The sequence below is a fragment of the Eutrema salsugineum genome, unplaced genomic scaffold (genome assembly GCF_000478725.1).
Source record: "Eutrema salsugineum unplaced genomic scaffold, Eutsalg1_0 scaffold_7, whole genome shotgun sequence".
NCBI lineage: Eukaryota > Viridiplantae > Streptophyta > Magnoliopsida > Brassicales > Brassicaceae > Eutrema > Eutrema salsugineum.
This window is the reverse complement of record NW_006256486.1, coordinates 2,891,383-2,908,104: the sequence shown is the minus strand read 5'-3', so window position 1 is coordinate 2,908,104 and position 16,722 is coordinate 2,891,383. Positions and strand designations below refer to the sequence as shown.

General features: G+C 37.8%; 4 protein-coding genes across 8 annotated transcripts; 2 read left to right on the top strand and 2 right to left on the bottom strand.

Moving 5' to 3' along the window:
* Positions 1-1,169: 1,169 nt before the first annotated feature.
* On the bottom strand, positions 1,170-9,472 carry LOC18011142 (vacuolar protein sorting-associated protein 53 A). Its single transcript, XM_006393082.2, has 24 exons — positions 9,336-9,472; positions 9,040-9,136; positions 8,741-8,835; positions 8,397-8,453; positions 8,112-8,262; positions 7,754-7,824; positions 7,452-7,576; positions 6,965-7,125; positions 6,727-6,868; positions 6,278-6,341; positions 5,855-6,040; positions 5,704-5,751; positions 5,283-5,387; positions 5,154-5,213; positions 4,640-4,717; positions 4,240-4,347; positions 4,094-4,159; positions 3,507-3,584; positions 3,292-3,425; positions 3,108-3,201; positions 2,757-2,834; positions 2,379-2,441; positions 1,957-2,121; positions 1,170-1,726 (listed from the first exon to the last, which is right to left on the bottom strand). Exons 2-24 carry the CDS (start codon positions 9,086-9,088, stop codon positions 1,424-1,426), a joined length of 2,481 nt encoding a protein of 826 aa, XP_006393144.2. The 5' UTR covers positions 9,089-9,136; positions 9,336-9,472; the 3' UTR covers positions 1,170-1,423.
* Positions 9,473-9,611: 139 nt separating this feature from the next.
* LOC18011140 (pseudouridine-5'-phosphate glycosidase) lies at positions 9,612-12,688 on the top strand. 5 transcript variants are annotated; one of them, XM_006393080.2, is made up of 13 exons: positions 9,612-9,685; positions 9,956-10,068; positions 10,188-10,281; positions 10,372-10,482; positions 10,668-10,750; positions 11,076-11,135; positions 11,222-11,282; positions 11,409-11,515; positions 11,599-11,676; positions 11,764-11,809; positions 11,903-12,023; positions 12,140-12,225; positions 12,404-12,688. In XM_006393080.2, the coding sequence occupies exons 2-13, from the start codon at positions 9,994-9,996 to the stop codon at positions 12,472-12,474; spliced, it is 993 nt and encodes a 330-aa protein (XP_006393142.2). In that variant the 5' UTR covers positions 9,612-9,685; positions 9,956-9,993; the 3' UTR covers positions 12,475-12,688. The 5 variants fall into 5 exon arrangements, with proteins under 5 accessions (XP_006393142.2, XP_006393141.1, XP_006393143.2 ...); XM_006393079.2 differs by having other exon boundaries at positions 9,622-9,724; XM_006393081.2 differs by having other exon boundaries at positions 9,622-9,724; positions 12,140-12,242; positions 12,344-12,480.
* Positions 12,689-12,726: 38 nt separating this feature from the next.
* LOC18010962 (cytochrome P450 705A22) lies at positions 12,727-14,618 on the top strand. The gene is made up of 2 exons (XM_006393078.2): positions 12,727-13,762; positions 13,854-14,618. Exons 1-2 carry the CDS (start codon positions 12,836-12,838, stop codon positions 14,478-14,480), a joined length of 1,554 nt encoding a protein of 517 aa, XP_006393140.1. The 5' UTR covers positions 12,727-12,835; the 3' UTR covers positions 14,481-14,618.
* An 18-nt stretch (positions 14,619-14,636) lies between these two features.
* LOC18010961 lies at positions 14,637-16,703 on the bottom strand. Its single transcript, XM_006393077.2, has 2 exons — positions 16,554-16,703; positions 14,637-16,033 (listed from the first exon to the last, which is right to left on the bottom strand). The coding sequence occupies exon 2, from the start codon at positions 16,023-16,025 to the stop codon at positions 14,790-14,792; it is 1,236 nt and encodes a 411-aa protein (XP_006393139.1). The 5' UTR covers positions 16,026-16,033; positions 16,554-16,703; the 3' UTR covers positions 14,637-14,789.
* Positions 16,704-16,722: the final 19 nt, after the last annotated feature.

The window sequence follows — 16,722 nt, the reverse complement described above, 5'->3', positions numbered from 1 at the left end:
ATTGGGCGCAGTGGATTTCTGATATATCTATTCTATTAAAACAGAATCATTTTTAGTACTTACTTCCAAACACTCCTAATTTAAAAAAAAAGATTTTAAATATAGGGTATATTCAAATTAAAATAATAAAATTCAAACTAATTCTAAAAAACAGATATTAAATTATTTTAGATTTCCTTAAATATAGGTTCATTTAATTTAACATTTTAAATTCAAATAATATTTTCAGAATAACACATATGATTACAAATAATTTGTTGTATTTTTTAATCATATTCAATCAGACTAATATTTCAGGTTTTGAAAACTAAAAATATTAATATTATATATTAATTTGATGGGATAGGTTAAATGTTTTTTTTATAATTGTGGTTTTATGTGGGTTAGGTTATAAAAATATGTAAGATATCAAAATAAAAATTATTTCTAAGTTAGTAAATATTTATAATATATAGTAATATGAACAGACGGTTAGAATTATGGTTTTAGAACTACAATCTTTTGGGATTAATAGAATGAGCGATTAAGAAATATATTTTTATAATAATATTTATTTTTTAATCAATAGAATGACCGGATTAAAATTATATTTTTATGATCGTGGTCATAGTATTATTAGAAAAAATTTTAAAAAATAAAGTATATCTAAACACAAAAATAAATTTTGGTGACTATTAGAAAATTATATATATAAAAAAGACATAAATTAAATTATAAATTTTGACTAGAAAAAATTTCTGTACAGATGCACGGAGTAATATCTAGTTTTAAGATTAAACTAGATTCAATAGGAAGTGTCAATCTTGGATATCCAGAGTCCGGATATGGCAAATCAATTAAAAAAAATAAACCACAGAGTCTGGATATGGCAAATCAATTAAAAAAAATAAACCACAGAAAAATTCATTTATTACATTGAGGCATGCTTTCTGAAAATACCTAACTCACTCTAGAGTACCAAAAATTCCATATACAATTTTTTTTTGGCAATGTCATAACTTAATAAGATAAATCCCAACATGAATGCCTAGAAAGAAGAACCGTATCAGGATTTCGGCCTCGAACTTGAGTTGATTCAGATCCTGCAGGATAAGCGGACTTGATTATGACAATTTTGTGCACTTAACAAGCCATTTCATATAAAAATTGAAATCATTAAACTTGATGCAACAGTGTGATATAAGAGATGAATGCCACATAAGTGTTCGTTATCGTTTCTCCAAAAATGAATGCAGTAAACAACTAAGATACACCCGAACCCTGAGAAAACTCGCTATTCACTATGAATCTCTGATATACACCTATCAAGGAAACAAACGAGCCTCTTCCACTGTAATTTTGAGCTTATAGCAAAAGTGCATTAGACAAGGAACGAAACATACATAAAGGGAAACTAGGATTTAGGTACCAAAAAATAAACAAATCAAGCGTTGAAGAGTCTCCTTAAAGGCCCATCTTTGCGGTCTTTGGCAGCTTCAGTAAGAGCAATGAATTTCTTAAAGCCAGTGCTTGCAGCTCCTCTGCCAAGAGCAGCTGCTCTGGTTAACACATCCTCGCTGTTTGCTATAAACCCAGCGGCTGTAGCCGGATTAGTGATAGCCAGTGGCAGTGCAGGTGGGGCTGGCATCGGCTGTGGCATTACCACTGCAACCGAAGGCTGTGTGAATCCTGGACCATGCTTGTTGAAATCATCAAGTATACCCTGCTGATCAGCTTTCTTAAGACCCTGCACCAAACACCAGATAAAAGTTTCTCAGCATATTCTTTAAGGCCCCTGTAGTTTAAGATAGAGAGAATAGACAACAAGTGTTCAGACAGTGGCGAGGCTGTCGCTTGCGGAGAACCTTACTTACTTAGCCCCACGATCTAGAGAGTCGTTCCAGAATATTGTTTGTGTAGTTAAAGATTGAGAGCTTGGTCGAGTGAGGAAATGGGTTAAGATATGAAAAAAATTACCTTGAGTTCCAAGATGCGCTGAAACTCCATGGGTGTTCCTTCCGGAAACAGCGCACGATAAGTGTCTGCCACTGAATCGGTTGGGGATAGTATGACCTTAAGGAGTGCTTCAGCTCTGCTCATTTCACGGCTCACAAATTTGGAATAGCTGGCAGCAGTGGAAGTCTGCAATGATATTATTATTAAACAAGGATAAATCAAAACTATAAGGAAAAAAGAAGTGACGCATTTTCGGATTTACAGACAATGCTGGTATATACAACATCCCGAATATCGGTTCAGGCATCTGGTATTCTACTTTTGGGCAAAAGAACAGTCCCAGTAATGCTTCACGCTGAAATAACTATAATGACTTTGTTTTTATACAGAGTCATCAGCAGAGGCACGCACACACATATATAAATTGATAATGATCAGCTAACCTGTCTGGCAAGGGAAGGAATTTCTAGAAGAATCGTCTTCATAGCTTGCGTATCTAGTAACATCTGAGTAATCAAAAGACAGATTATCATTATTCGAACACTAAACAGCTGAAAAAGAAGAGGCTCAGAAACATAACATGGGAAAAGGTTCTCTAGCACGAACACTTCAGTCATACTAGTACTGAAGGTAAGGAAACAAACTGAATAAGTCTAAACATAGTCACTTCAACAGTAACAAAAGCGGAAACTCTGAACGAGAAGGTAAAACAGAATTCTTCGCATGGAGCATCATTTTAGGGAATTCACTAGTTGACTGCTAGAAAATTCACAACAAAGAGAACCAGAGCCATCCAAATGAAGGAGGAACATAGCCTAAACCTGTTGAGCTCCAGTTTCGGATAGTTGTTTGCATCTGAAAATATTAGCATAGAACCTTGGTCCAAGGGAAGATGCCAGCTGCACAAAATTTTAAAACAAATGGTCGTCATCTATAGAGTTGGTCAAGTCGTAATCCCTTTAAAACTGGAGATAGCTTTGGGCCATAGCAGTTCCATTCTTAGTAGAGAGTAATGAAGTTTGTTCGATGAACGAAGTAGTACACAAGAAATAAGCCATGGAACTGGCCAAGGCTCAACCCCGTCAAACACATTTAATGCGTGTCTTGAATTCTTCTAAGGCAGCAGCCATCAGATCATAAAGGCATTCAAATCACACTCTCTATATAATTACCTTGTCGAGGAAAAATTGGAAGTAAACTGGAGTTAGAAGGTTCCCGAGGACGGGAATGCTGCTGCTAAGAATTGTGTTTATTCCATTCACATACCTACAAGAAGGATGCAAGTGCATGTTGTTTACGCTTAGCCATATGGGCATCAAAAACAATAGAATCTTTAAATCCCCAGCTAGATCTTACCCAGACTGGTCACCCACACTGTCAAGTGTCCCCCATGGAACACGTGTCATCGCTGCCATTTCTGTGTCAAATTTAGTTTCAATTCCAAGGACCAGCGTAACCAATGATTTCGTTATGACGGCAGAAAATTCATCCTGCACAGCAACACAGCTTAAAAAGAATCCAAAATAAGTAACATACCAGGGAAAAATATAAGTCCTTCACGTAATCATTACCTGGACCTCTGACATATCTACACCGTCAGCATAATGAGGGTCAATAATTTCTGAGACTTTTTCTGCCAATTCACCAGACTGCGATCAAAGAGCAAAAAATCCTTGTGAAGTGCCAAATTGTTGTCCAGTTAATCAAAACTTTTAGACAGAATCCTAGTGCCATCGGCATACATCTTCTATCCCGGAACATAACAGTTTGCAGAAAATATCTTTTTAAATGTACCATATGAGTAGCACAGAAGTATAAGAAAAAGTTGCAAACAACGCTTCAGTTAGTTAAAATGATAAACTCGGAGGTTTAAGATATACAGTTAATTTCTTAAATGCAGGGGAGCAATATCACATCACAACAACATCAAGAAAGTAACTAGACCAATGAAAGTTTCTTGGAACTTGATGTGAAGATTAACAATATCACAACTGGTCATTCTACATGACTGGCTTAAATTCAGAATAAAACCAAATGATATAACCCCAGTTAACCCGTCGCAAGTGGCTACACACAGGTAACACATATATGCTGTCTGTCGAGGGTGCTAAAAATGAAAAGAGGCAAGAAAACAGAATAACAGAAAGATTATGCTTACTGTTTTGTGGCAATACTCAGCAGAATTAACTATGTAACATATCACCCTTTCATCTCTGTCCGAGACCTGCATAGAAGAAATAAAAAAGATAAACTACGTTGAAAAGCACACATGGGTAACCGAAAGAAGGCAGATATGCCCAGCACCTTTATTTGTCCGTCCATGCCTGTGGCTGCGGCAACGATACCGGTGCCCCCTTTTGGAAGCTTACAAAACAGCTTTGTAGCATAGGCCTTCAAAACTCGTTGAAAGACCTGTACAAAGGAGACCCTTTCAAAAGATAAACTCAAATTCCCCATCCACCTTATACAGGACCGTGAAGTAGATCGTTTAAATTAAACTGAGAACATCATTAAAGAGCACATGTGTATGCCTTTCCTCTGTAGGAACCTAGGTGGCTTGAAAAGCGGATTCAAGTCTCCACATAAAAATCTAATACTCCACAAACAAAGCTGGTTCCTAGACTAACTCAGACATTGCTTGAATGCACAGTACAAGTATGTTATATATATAGAAAACCCATAATTGAGCGTATGAAAACTGTACCTTGAACAAATTGAATAATGTCTGGTTCTTACTGAGAGCACTACACCGTTTCAAACTCTTCTTTATGTTAGAAAACAACTGCAAACAAGGCAATAGTAAACTACTTAGCAAAACTCATTTTGAATGGTACTGACGATACGATATAACGTGGCAATTATCTGTATTGGAATGTTATCAAGTTCTCACTGGCTAATTGAGTGACATCTATAGTCACTATGCACAGAAGATACTTTTCAAAGTTCCTCTTGAGAACAATATCCGGTTTTACACAGAAGAATTTTCCTACTAATACAACAAACATCGCCCTGGACATGATCACAAAATTCTATCCAGCTCAGTGGGAAATGACCGAGTTGTTGGTTCAATGTTTCAAGAAGAGAGTAATTCTACACATCTATGTAAAGAACGTAACTACCCCTGCCAATTAATACCTAGTGGAAGCCGTAAATCAGTTAATATCTGTGAAAGTTTAAACTATTAACCCTTCTTCAAGGAAGCTTCCCTAGCTACCCACCTGTGTGCTGCTGGATAAAACATTATTTTGACTTCCATCCTCAATATCCCATGTTTCCTCCTGACAGAAAGAAAAGAAAATTAGGAATATTTGACAAACCTTGGAACAAAAAAATTGTGTTAAGCGAACCTGAACAAATTTCTCCAGGTCGTCCATAAGTGTCTTCTCTTCCAACTCAATATATGGGGTTAAATGAGGTTCAAAGCAAGAAGAGATCATGCCACGGAAGTTAAACTGCGAGGTCGAGTAACCAGTGAGTAAACAAATCCTTCAAATGATAGAATGAGACAAGTTGTTTGCATGTATGTCAGTTCAGTTTTCAGGTATGGAAGGTCAAATGGGATGATGGAAGGCTCATAATATCAGTAGATCCGAAAATGGGGATGCGATGCAATAAATTTTTACCGTCTTCTATGAATGCAATATTGTGCCTGTAAACTATTAAGATTTAAGCCACTTTCACTTGCTCTCAAAGGAATTCCATAATTACAAAGGAAATGTCACAAGCCAAAATCAGGGAGAGGCGATAACAATAAGATAGGGAATTTACCCCAGCTCCAGTTCCTGTCACAGATAAATCTTTTTCTCCGGTCTTTACCTGTCGAAGCAGAGGCAGAAAATACTATCAGAATAAAGTGTAAGCAGTAATATAAAATTACTAGATTGTTTTCCATAATATAGAATACGAACATAGAACATACATTCTCGTCAGATTCTTGACTAGCAGCAAACTTCTTTTCATATTTCTTGCGAATTTTGGATACATTCTGACTATTGTTTTCCCATGTACCAATTTCTTCAATGTCATCTCCGATATCCGTAGAAGGAACACCACCACCAAATTTACTTTCCAGTTCTTTTTCAAACTCTACTGTCCTTTGTAGTGCCTAATCATTCAACGACATCAAACTTTAATAGAGGCATGAAACATTCCACCAGATATCAAAGGTAACAGGATTTGATGAAAGTGAAGCGGAGGAACATGATAAGATAATTTATAATCATTAGATATTTCCTTCAGAGGTGACAAAACGTTCTTATATTCCATCTGATAAATCTAATGCAATTTTCATGTTAGGACAAGCATGCGTATGCAACTATTGATCAGAGAGAGCGTGCCTGACCAGAAGCAATATCGCTACAACTGGCTTCTCTTTCATATTGACCAGAATAGATTCTACTTGCTTCCTGGAAAAATGATGGGAAAACACGATAGTTAAGAAGGCTTCATATTGTTGTTAGATTAAGACTAACAGTTACTACTGCGACTCAATTTTTTCACAGCAAAGTGACTAAAAACCAGCAAAAGATACACACCCCAATAAAAGGTAACCTCTGTATAGCAAAACAGAAGTTAGAAATTAACAAATATAATTGAGTGGCTAACAAAACAAACCTTTGATTAGTCAAATATTACTCGTAATAGATTCCTCTCACAAATTTAATCTAATTTTAGTGTTTAATAAACACAGATCTTCAATTAATTAAGTAGAACCTCTAGGAGAAATATGATGATCTACAATAATTAATGGGAGGCAAGATAAATGTTCATCGAGAACTAAAGAGGCAAAACCTTGTTTGCTTGCAGAACTGGATGCATAGTCTATAAGGCACATGCCAAGAAGCAGGAAAAATCTTCCAAATTTCTTCATTTGTTCGGATTCGACGCTTTATCCAAGCATATCTCCTCTCTGTTTTATCCAACTTTGCCAATTCTACCAAACAATTAACATCTTAGAGATTAAATCCAAGAAAACATATAGATATAACTTTCAGTGCTAGTTATACTTAGGGCATTAAGTCCAATATACCAGCTCCTTCAAAAATTTGTTCATATGAGGTTAGCTCCCTGCTGCAAAAGTTATTTACCAACTCTTCTCTCACAGATGGCTCCAGAGCATCAACCACCAAGCATGAATCAGATAACTGCTGTAGCAAATTTGTTTCCTCTGTCTCTTTCCCAGTTCCTAAACTGAGATGACAACAAATAAATATTATATAAACATCTTAAAACTAGTTTTTTGTTTACCACCAAAACGAAGCAGCAAATACTAAATCACTATGCAGGCACTAGTCTAATAAGATAGCATGCCAGCCAACAAGCATGATACCTCAATTTATGACACCAACAGTGCAAAATTTACCACCTCAAAATCCTTTCTAGCTGTAACCTTCTTCAGATAAAGAAATTGAGAAAGAGAAGCAGGATCAACCAAAACCATTACAGTGGACAATTTTTGACACTACTGTGGATTTATTTTAGTATGTGAAATATGGTCAAACCACTAAAGGCAATACCTGGAAAAGTCAGAAAATACATGGGATTTAAGGATTTGCTTTATATTATTAAGCTTCTCTCTGAGCTCTGCGATTTTAGGAAAATCTCTGAATGCTTCAAAGTGATTACATAACTGGTTAACGGCCTGAAATAATCATAAAAGAAGAAGAGTCATCTTCTAGGACATCCAGCTAGGTACCTTAGGCTTCCAGGGTGAACATAAATCTATAGCAAGTGAATCTATAGCAAGTGAACTAAAACCAACGTAACAGAAGGAATAAACGCAAAAGGCTGTTGACTTATTTTTAGAAAAAAAAAGTACCTCCAACTGTGCAGCTGCCTCTTTGTATTGTCTTTTTGACGCCATCACCTGAAGCTGTTCAACAGCAGAGACTGCCATAGCACGGTAGTGTATTATATTACTAAGCTTATGAATAGTGTACATGGTCAACTTTAACTACGTTCATGGCATATATTTGTTTATCATATAAAGAGTAGAATAGATCCAAGAATAAATTAACCAGCAACATCATGTCACTTGCTTGACGTTGACTACCTTAGAACCCCTATTTATATAGGGTTGCATTACACTTGGGCTATCATTCCGGATTAAGGATAATATGACCAGATATGGTGAAAATAATGAGCAAATCAAACAGAGTAAATTATTGCTGACTGACCTAACATAGTGAGGCGATGAAGGGCAGTGATCGTCGTGGTTATATTCTTCTTTGCAAAATCTAACTTCTTAATGTCACGGCATATTTCTTGGACCATTGCCTCACTTTGCTCAGCTTTGGATTTTATCTCTTGAATCTTATATGAGAGCTCCTGTTAAATCGCAAACAAAATCAAATTACTTTACGAGTGAATTGAGCAAAAAACGATAAAGAGAAACAAAAAACAAGGAAATGATATATTGACAGTACAGCATACAATACATAACAACCTATGAGAAAACTAACCTCCACCGCACGTGTAGCATCAGCAAGATCTTCTTTAGCTTTAGTTCCCGAGTTACTCTGGAGTACGATTGCCAGCACAAGAATAAGATTAAGAAGCATAGATCATTCTTTCAACATAGAAGCAAACTTATTGTATTTCTTTGTGCATAAAATACAATTATTGATTCAATGTACACATCCACAAGAAATATTGCACGAGTGACTCACAAATGTTCCATGCAACGTTCGGTACAAAGCACAACAAATTGAGGAGTTACAAACTTTATTAAAGTCAAAACATATCTAAAGCCTTAGAGTAACTTTCACATAAACTGAAGTAAGCGATCAATAAGAAAAAAGCTCACCTGTTGACGAACAGCAGATAGTATGCTAGCATCAACCCGCCGAATCTCACCATGAATCTTCTGCATAAGTGGCTCAACGCCAGATAGCGATGCTTCTGTAGAGGAAAACAACCATTTGAAACTCATGGTCACATATGCAGAAACTATCAGTTAATCAGTAGCTGAACAAGTAGTCTCTACAGAAGCAAAAGTTCATATTGAATTGAATTTATTACGAACAACATTCAAGTCTCAACATAATCGACGATGTACAAAGAGTATGAATGTTCTCCTACTGCCTCATGAAGAAAAAAAACCACCTGTTGGAAACATCTGGTTGATATACTCTAGAGCACTCGACTTATCCATGGTTTGTAATTCGTATGATCAAAACCAAAATCACTCGAAATGGAGGATCTGCAAAACAAAGATCAGGGACAGTTTGCGAATGAGTAGAGGATCCCATGGGTTTCTACGTCACAGCGATCAAGTCGACGCAACAATTTAGATCCCGAGTCCTTACTGATTTTGGTGAAAATAAATTCTACAATAGATCGGGGAACTTTTAGAATTATCAATGGTCTAACTTCTAAGAGTGACAATCGAAGAAGCTTACGGAGTTTCAAGGAGAGAGAGTGAGCGCGCTACACAGAGCAGAGAAGAGTTGACGGCGGCGATGAATGCCGGCGACTGAGATCAGATCGTCGGTCCTTCGCGTGCGGAGATATGCTCCTAACGGACCCAAACACTCCGATAAAATTAGATCCCTCTCTCTCTCTCTCCAACGTTTTGTTACAATACCGAAATCATCCGTAAACATGAACCGAACCGGTTTAGAAATACCAGTACTGTATATGAATTTATTTAAGTTCTGATTTGTTTTGGTTTTGTTCCGTCTACAACGGTGAGAGAGACTTCTTCAGTTTTTCTCTTCATCTTCTTCACTTCATTTCGTGCCCCTGTAAGGTCTCTTTCAGATTCTGTTTGACAGCTTAAATAAACCTCGTGAGTAAAACTGAATTTGGGCAATTTCTGTTTGAAGATTTCTGGTTGGTTTTTAATTTCTTATCAATCTCTACCATAGTTGTTAAGTGAATTGAATATTTCGTGTAGACTGACTAATGATCTGATTGTGTTGGTATAATTTTTCACTGTTTTTGGGAGTTAAGAATAATCATGAACATAGAAAGGAAGAATTTTTCAGTTGGTTTAATGGAGAATTTGGAATTCATTCAGATAAGCAAAAGAGAGGGTTAAACAGAAGTCAGAGAGGAATGGCTTCTTCTTCTGCTCTTTCTAGAATCTCGACTCTCCAGAATCATATTTCCCCACTTGAAGCAAACAACAAGGTTTCTGTATAAAAAGATCCACCTTTTTCGTTTTTCTCCATTAATCTTGCTTGTTCCAATGTTTGTAGTCTTTGTTTTTCCAATCTTGATTTGCTTTCTCTTACGACTGTTTAAAATAGCTCAGGAGTCTGGTCAAGATATCTCCAGAAGTATCTGACGCCATATCTAATGGACGTGCCGTGGTCGCTCTTGAGTCAACCATAATCTCCCATGGTTTCTGTGGAATTCAATTCAGAACTTAAGCCAACATTATTGGATCTTAATCTGATTTTAACTGGTTTGTCCTTTACTGTGCCTTTATAGGTATGCCTTACCCTCAAAATCTGCAAACCGCAAAAGAGGTTGAATCAATTGTGAGAGAAAATGGAGCAATCCCTGCAACAATAGCTATACTGAACGGAGTACCTTGCATAGGTTAGTTTAATATATGGTGAATTAGAACATGGTTTTTAACATCTTTGGTAGTTTACTGAAAAAAACAACTTGGTTTTAAGATCGTAGATCACGGTTATAGAATCTTTTTTTGTAAGGGGTCAATAGCAGTAGTCGTCTCGTAGGTTTCTTCTTCTCCTTTTAGATGCTAATATGTAGTCAAACAGGTCTTAACGAAGAAGAACTAGAACGTCTTGCATCTCTGGGAAAAAGTGTCCAAAAGACTGCAGGCAGGGACATAGCACATGTTGTGAGTCACTATCTTGAAACTCTATGCTCCTCACTGCTGGTGTCTCTCTATTTATTGCACCATCATAATGTTCATCAGTACAAGCGAGATCATAGAACTTGCTTATTCTTCAGTTTAAGATTTGTTTTCATACTCGAGTCATGTAGAAAAATATACTACCATTAGTTCATAAAATCAAATTGCATCAATTCAATCAAGCTAGCTTGTTTAACCTACCTTACTCGAAACTAGAGCTTTTAATATATAGGTGAAGAGCACGTTATGTACTTTCAATCAATGCAGACTGTTTTGTTCTTCCATGTATTACCTAAATGTTTCCCATCAGGTGGCTAGAAGAGGAAATGGTGCAACTACAGTCTCTGCAACCTTATTTTTCGCTTCTATGGTAACTTATCTTGTTCATCGATCTTTCTTTAGTATTATTGGTATCATTGTATACTCATTTCATCTAAAGAGTTTTGGTTGTTGTAGGTTGGCATCCAAGTTTTTGTAACCGGCGGGATAGGAGGTGTGCATAGACATGCTAACCATAGTAAGTTTCATGTCCATTTCGTACTTTAATCTCAATTTCTAGTTACATGGTTAGAAACACTGGTTAGATGATGTTGTTGAGTACTATTGAAGCCAACATGCTCTCCGTTGGTCTGATATTTTGCAGCTATGGACATATCCTCCGATCTTACTGCACTCGGAAGGACTCCTATAGCAGTGATATCAGCGGGCGTTAAATCAATACTTGATATCCCAAAGACTCTTGAATATTTGGTATATAATCCGTTGTCGAGGCATATGTTATTGTCAAGGATTAAGAATTTAGATTTTATAAGAGCTATTGGTTGACAATGCAGGAAACTCAAGAAGTGTATGTTGCTGCATACAAAAGTGATGAGTTTCCGGCATTTTTCACAGAAAAAAGCGGCTGTAAGGTGAAAAAATTGTCCATTAGCACTGAACTCGATCACTTGCTTCTGCTTAGATATTAAGTTCTGATGTGGATTTATTGACTTCTTTAGGCACCTTTCCGGGTAGATAGCCCTGAAGACTGTGCTCGAGTAATAGGCAAGTGTAGACTTTGTCTCAAAATTTCCTCTTTTTCTAAAGTATATATACGCTTTGATCCCTTAGCACCTTGAGATAAACTGCTTTGTGCAGATGCAAACATGAAGCTAAACCGTCAGGCGGGGATTCTATTTGCGGTTCCAATTCCAAAACAGCATTCAGCCGCCGGAAATATTATCGAATCAGCAACACAGCGTGCTCTTACAGAAGCGAGGTCATACGAAGAAGCTAATATCTTTCATACATTACATACTTGCATCAGAATACTTCAAGGGCTTTGCTTCTTTTTCTTATTTCATCAGTCTGAAATCTGAATGTGGTTTTGGCCAGGGAACAAAAAGTTACTGGAAGTGCAGAAACTCCATTTTTACTTGCTCGGGTAAATGAATTGACTGGAGGCACGTCACTAGCAGCAAGTATCCTTTCACTAGAGGTTCCCTTAATCTTTACTTTTCTACCAAAATCTTTCGATGGCTAATCACTTATAGTAGTTCAAAAAATTTATATCTTTATCGAAAATACAAACCCTTTCAGTGGCTTAAGAACAGCAATGTCTCAGCATTGTAAAACTTGAGTTCCTTGACACAGTTTCAGACATTGCGCTTGTGAAAAACAATGCCCTTATCGGTTCTCAGATTGCAGTAGCTCTTTCTCAGCTGATTTGAGCTTCCTCTCAAGCTCTCATGCTCAAGCTCAATCTCAATCTCAGATTCAGGTTCATGATTCAGGACAGATCAAAGATGTTTTGGATTGGTAGTTGTTGAATGTTTTAATGTTGCTTATCAAAGATTTTTTCTTTAGCCCAAGAAACTCTTTTAACATATTTTCACATGTTGTATATTTAAATATTTTTATAGCATGTGGAACCTGATTTGTCTCTTTGTACAACGTTCCCTAAAGATTAAACTATTCAATTATTAATTTTTTATATCACAAAGGATCTCAAGGAAAGATCTGATCTAGAGAGTATGTCTATAATAAAACTACTTCTGGTTCATCTATTCTCTCTGCAGTTTTTGGAAAGCAATGGCAGCTATCACCGTTGACTTTCAGCTCTGCTTCATCTTCGTCCTCCTATGGCTCTTCTCACGCTTCTGCCTCTCTGCTTTCTTCTTCAAGAAACCCAAAGAGCTACAACTCCACAACGGTGATTTACCTCCGAGCCCACCGTCTCTACCAGTCATCGGTCATCTTCACCATCTCGTCTCTGTTCCAAGTCACAAATCCTTTCAGAAACTCTCATCCAAGTACGGTCCTCTCCTATACCTTCGCGCCTTTAATATCCCAATCGTTTTAGTCTCGTCGGGCTCCATGGCCTATGAAGTTTTGAGGATCCACGACCTGAACTTTGTTACCCGAGACCGCGAGGTTCCTATAATGGAAAAATCAATACTTTTTGGATCTTTTGGCTTTGTCTCAGCTCCTTATGGAGATTACTGGAGGTTCATGAAGAAACTATTAGTCACAAAGCTTCTCGGGTCACATTCCCTTGATCGGACACGGCTCGACCGAGGGGAAGAACTTAAGACATTCCGTGCTATGTTGTTTGACAAGGCGGCAAAGAATGAGGCTGTTGATGTTGGTAAAGAGATGATGAAGCTGACAAATAACAGCATTTGCAGGATGATAATGGGCAGGAAATGTTCAGAGCAAAACGGTGAAGCAGAGCAAGTCAGAGGCTTGGTGACCAAATCACTTAGTTTGGTGAGGAAGTTCCTTATAGCTAGCACGGTTGGTCGACTTCTCAAGAAGGTCGGGATCTCGCTGTTTGAGAAGGAAATCATGGAGGTCTCGCAGAGGTATGATGAATTGCTAGAGAAGATTATCAAGGAACACGAAGAGAATCCGAACAAGAACGAGGACAAAGACATGATGGATGTTCTGTTGGAAGTTTGTGCAGACGACAACGCCGAGTTTAAGATTTCCAGGAACCAAATCAAAGCGCTTTTTGTGGTAATGTTCTGAGTTTCTCTTCATGTTCTTCAATGGCTGCTTAAGGATCATGAAAAGTCTCTTGTCTTTTAACATTCTGCATTTCTTGTAGGAACTTTTCCTTGGAGGCACTGATACTTCAGCACAAACAACACAGTGGATAATGGCTGAACTCATTAACCACCCTGAGATTCTTAAAAGATTGAGAGAAGAGATAGGATCTGTTGTCGGTAAAACAAGGTTTATTCAAGAAACGGATCTCTCAAACCTGCCGTATTTGCAGGCTGTGGTGAAAGAAGGGCTAAGACTACACCCGCATTCACCAATCTTGGTAAGAAATGCAACAGAAGGATGCAAGATCGGAGGGTCTTACATACCACAGAACACTACGATGATCATTAACTCTTACGCGGTGATGAGAGATCCAAATTCATGGGAACACCCAAACGAGTTTCAGCCCGAGAGGTTCATGGCTTCTCCTTCAAAAGGGATAGAAGAGATGAGGGAGCAGTTAGCTTTGAACTACATTCCTTTCGGGAGCGGAAGGAGAGGATGTCCCGGATCAAACTTAGGTTATATCTTCATTGGAGTAGCCATTGGAACAATGGTACAGTGTTTTGACTGGAGTATCAATGGAGATAAGGTCAACATGGAAGAGACTGGAGATATGACCCTTAGCATGGCTCATCCACTTAAATGCACTCCTGTTGCTCGAACTGAGCCATTAGCCAGCTCTTAATCTGCAGTTCCTTTGTTGATAGTTGACTTTTTATGTCCTGTTGAAGTTGCAGACGTGTCTAAATCTGGTGACCGAACTTCTTGTCTCTGTACTGTTTATAAGAGAAATTGCTGTCTTCATGTCTGAGACATCTGTTAAATAAGGGACGAGATTGCGAAATTTAAGTACTAAATTGGAAAAGTTGCAGATAACAAGTAAAGCTAGAGACATCAAAGAAAGATAGTTACACATTTTAGATAGTCTACTTTTAACTTATTATGTTTCACTACTTGCTACGTCTGATGCCAAACTTGTGATGGTTCCAGAGCTTCAGAAGAATGCTCTACTCCCATAGAAAACACGGGAGCTCGCGCTCTTTGGTGTCTGTTGGGAGGAGCTTGAGTTCTCTGACTGGGTCGGGCTATCGATGTCCAAAGGGAGTTTCATCTTAGCCAGTGATTCAGTGAATTGCTGCAAGCTTTTCGTGTACATGTCAACAATATCTTGCTGCACTACCTTTTGCTCTGGTTCAAAGTTCATTGACAGAACCGGTTTCACAACCACTTCATCATCCGTCTTGTCTAAATCGTCATTCTTGATGGTATCTGCTGCCTTCTTCGCTTCTCGGTCTGAACCTGAGTTGTTTTCTTCGCTTGATAGCTTTGAATCATCATGAGCGTCCGTTGGCTTCTTCACTTCCCGGTCTGAACCTGAGTTGTTTTCTTCGCTTGATAGCTTTGAATCATCATGAGTGCTCGAGGAACCCGAGCTAACTGCAACTGATGGAGAAGAGATTCCGTTTGTTAAGACAGTACTAGTTGGAGCTGCTTCTTCAACAGTGTCAACAACTGCAGACTGGACGCTGTTTACTTCCACAAAGCCGGTTTCAGAGCTTCCAAATTCATCAGAATCAGAACAAGGAGAGGCTAAGTAGTTAGACACCATTTGATTGTTTTCACAGACAATCTTTGGATCCAAAAACTCAATCTCATCAAACTCGATAGGAGCCAACTCGGTCTCATCAACTGTTGGAACCGGAGGAATGTGCATCACCTCGGGGGAATCTCCTGCGTACGAGAGGGACAACTCAACAAAACCAGCGGGAGAGTGAAACAAATCGGTTGATGAAAGCGAGAACTCTTTCTCCAACTTCCCATTCCTCACAATCACTTCAGACAAAGGCACAAGAGTGAATCCAAGTAACTGATCCTCAAGATAATTCTTCACGCGGCTCATCATATATATCTCACACTTAAGAGAACAATCCAGATTCTTCACATCGAACTGAAGAGTATCGTCAAAGACAGGGTTTCTACCTCCACCGTTGATGATCTTTGTGGACAAGGAGCTCTCGGGATCACTTGTGAGACAAAGCTTAGCATACACATCTTGCTTATGATAGATGCAGATGTTGTGGATGTCCCTAGCTTGGTGAACAAAAACCTCAAGCACACCGACGAAACTGTCTGAATCAGACGACATGACAGGTTTCTTTGTTATGGTTTCACCACTGCCATTTAAATGGATACCATTGAAGTCTGACGCCACAGATTGAGGAGACTCCATGACAGTGTCTGCAAACAATAAAAAGCAACAGCTAAACTGGAATTATCCATAAAAACGAACAAACCTTTTGGAATGTGGTTTAAACTCTCTACATAACTAACACAAAAGACACTAACACAAACCCTATCACAAGAAACAAAATTTGTTGCAACAGAAGCAAATCAAATCAAATCGCTGGAAAATACAGCTTTAAGATGATGTAGTTAGAATTAAAGCTCAAGAAGTCTTCAAACAAACAAGTAACAATTTTCGTTTTACAAAAATAATTACCTGATCAGAAGCAAAAGTTATTAACTTGATTATGATCAAGAGTGCTTAAATTAATTCAGTAAGTAACTAAAACAATTATACGCAGACCCATCATCCCTTAAAAACAACAAAGAGAAAGGTCATAGACGGATTCCAAGAAAGCAATCAACTTTCTCGAGGAACAAAAAAAAACACATAATCCAAGGGACGAGAACGAATGTTCCAGAATTAAGGATAAAGTTAGAAAAAAAAAAGACGAAATTAAGGCTCTGGTTAAACCTTTAATCTTGGGGGCAAAGAAAGGTCAAAAGAAGAAAGCTTTGCTCTGTTTTCTTCTTCTTGAAATTTGCGCTGAGGTTTATGCGAAAACCCACTCAATAGATTTTTGTTCTTGAGCTTTGCGAAGGAGAAGAAAAGGGAGAGAAGAAGGAAACAGAAAATGAGGAAA

Bases quoted from the DNA above. Each gene is read 5' to 3' on its own strand.
- LOC18011142 (XM_006393082.2), bottom strand. From the start codon at position 9,088: ATGGATAAGTCGAGTGCTCTAGAGTATATCAACCAGATGTTTCCAACA. The intron at 7,577-7,753 runs GTACTTTTTTTT...TGATTATTTCAG, and splicing joins AGGCAGCTGCACAGTTGGAG to GCCGTTAACCAGTTATGTAA. The intron at 1,727-1,956 runs GTAATTTTTTTC...TGTTTGGTGCAG, and splicing joins AGCGCATCTTGGAACTCAAG to GGTCTTAAGAAAGCTGATCA.
- LOC18011140 (XM_006393080.2), top strand. From the start codon at position 9,994: ATGGCTTCTTCTTCTGCTCTTTCTAGAATCTCGACTCTCCAGAATCAT. The intron at 11,283-11,408 runs GTAAGTTTCATG...GATATTTTGCAG, and splicing joins GCATAGACATGCTAACCATA to CTATGGACATATCCTCCGAT. The intron at 12,024-12,139 runs GTCATACGAAGA...GGTTTTGGCCAG, and splicing joins CGTGCTCTTACAGAAGCGAG to GGAACAAAAAGTTACTGGAA.
- LOC18010962 (XM_006393078.2), top strand. From the start codon at position 12,836: ATGGCAGCTATCACCGTTGACTTTCAGCTCTGCTTCATCTTCGTCCTC. The intron at 13,763-13,853 runs GTAATGTTCTGA...CATTTCTTGTAG, and splicing joins AAATCAAAGCGCTTTTTGTG to GAACTTTTCCTTGGAGGCAC.
- LOC18010961 (XM_006393077.2), bottom strand. From the start codon at position 16,025: ATGGAGTCTCCTCAATCTGTGGCGTCAGACTTCAATGGTATCCATTTA.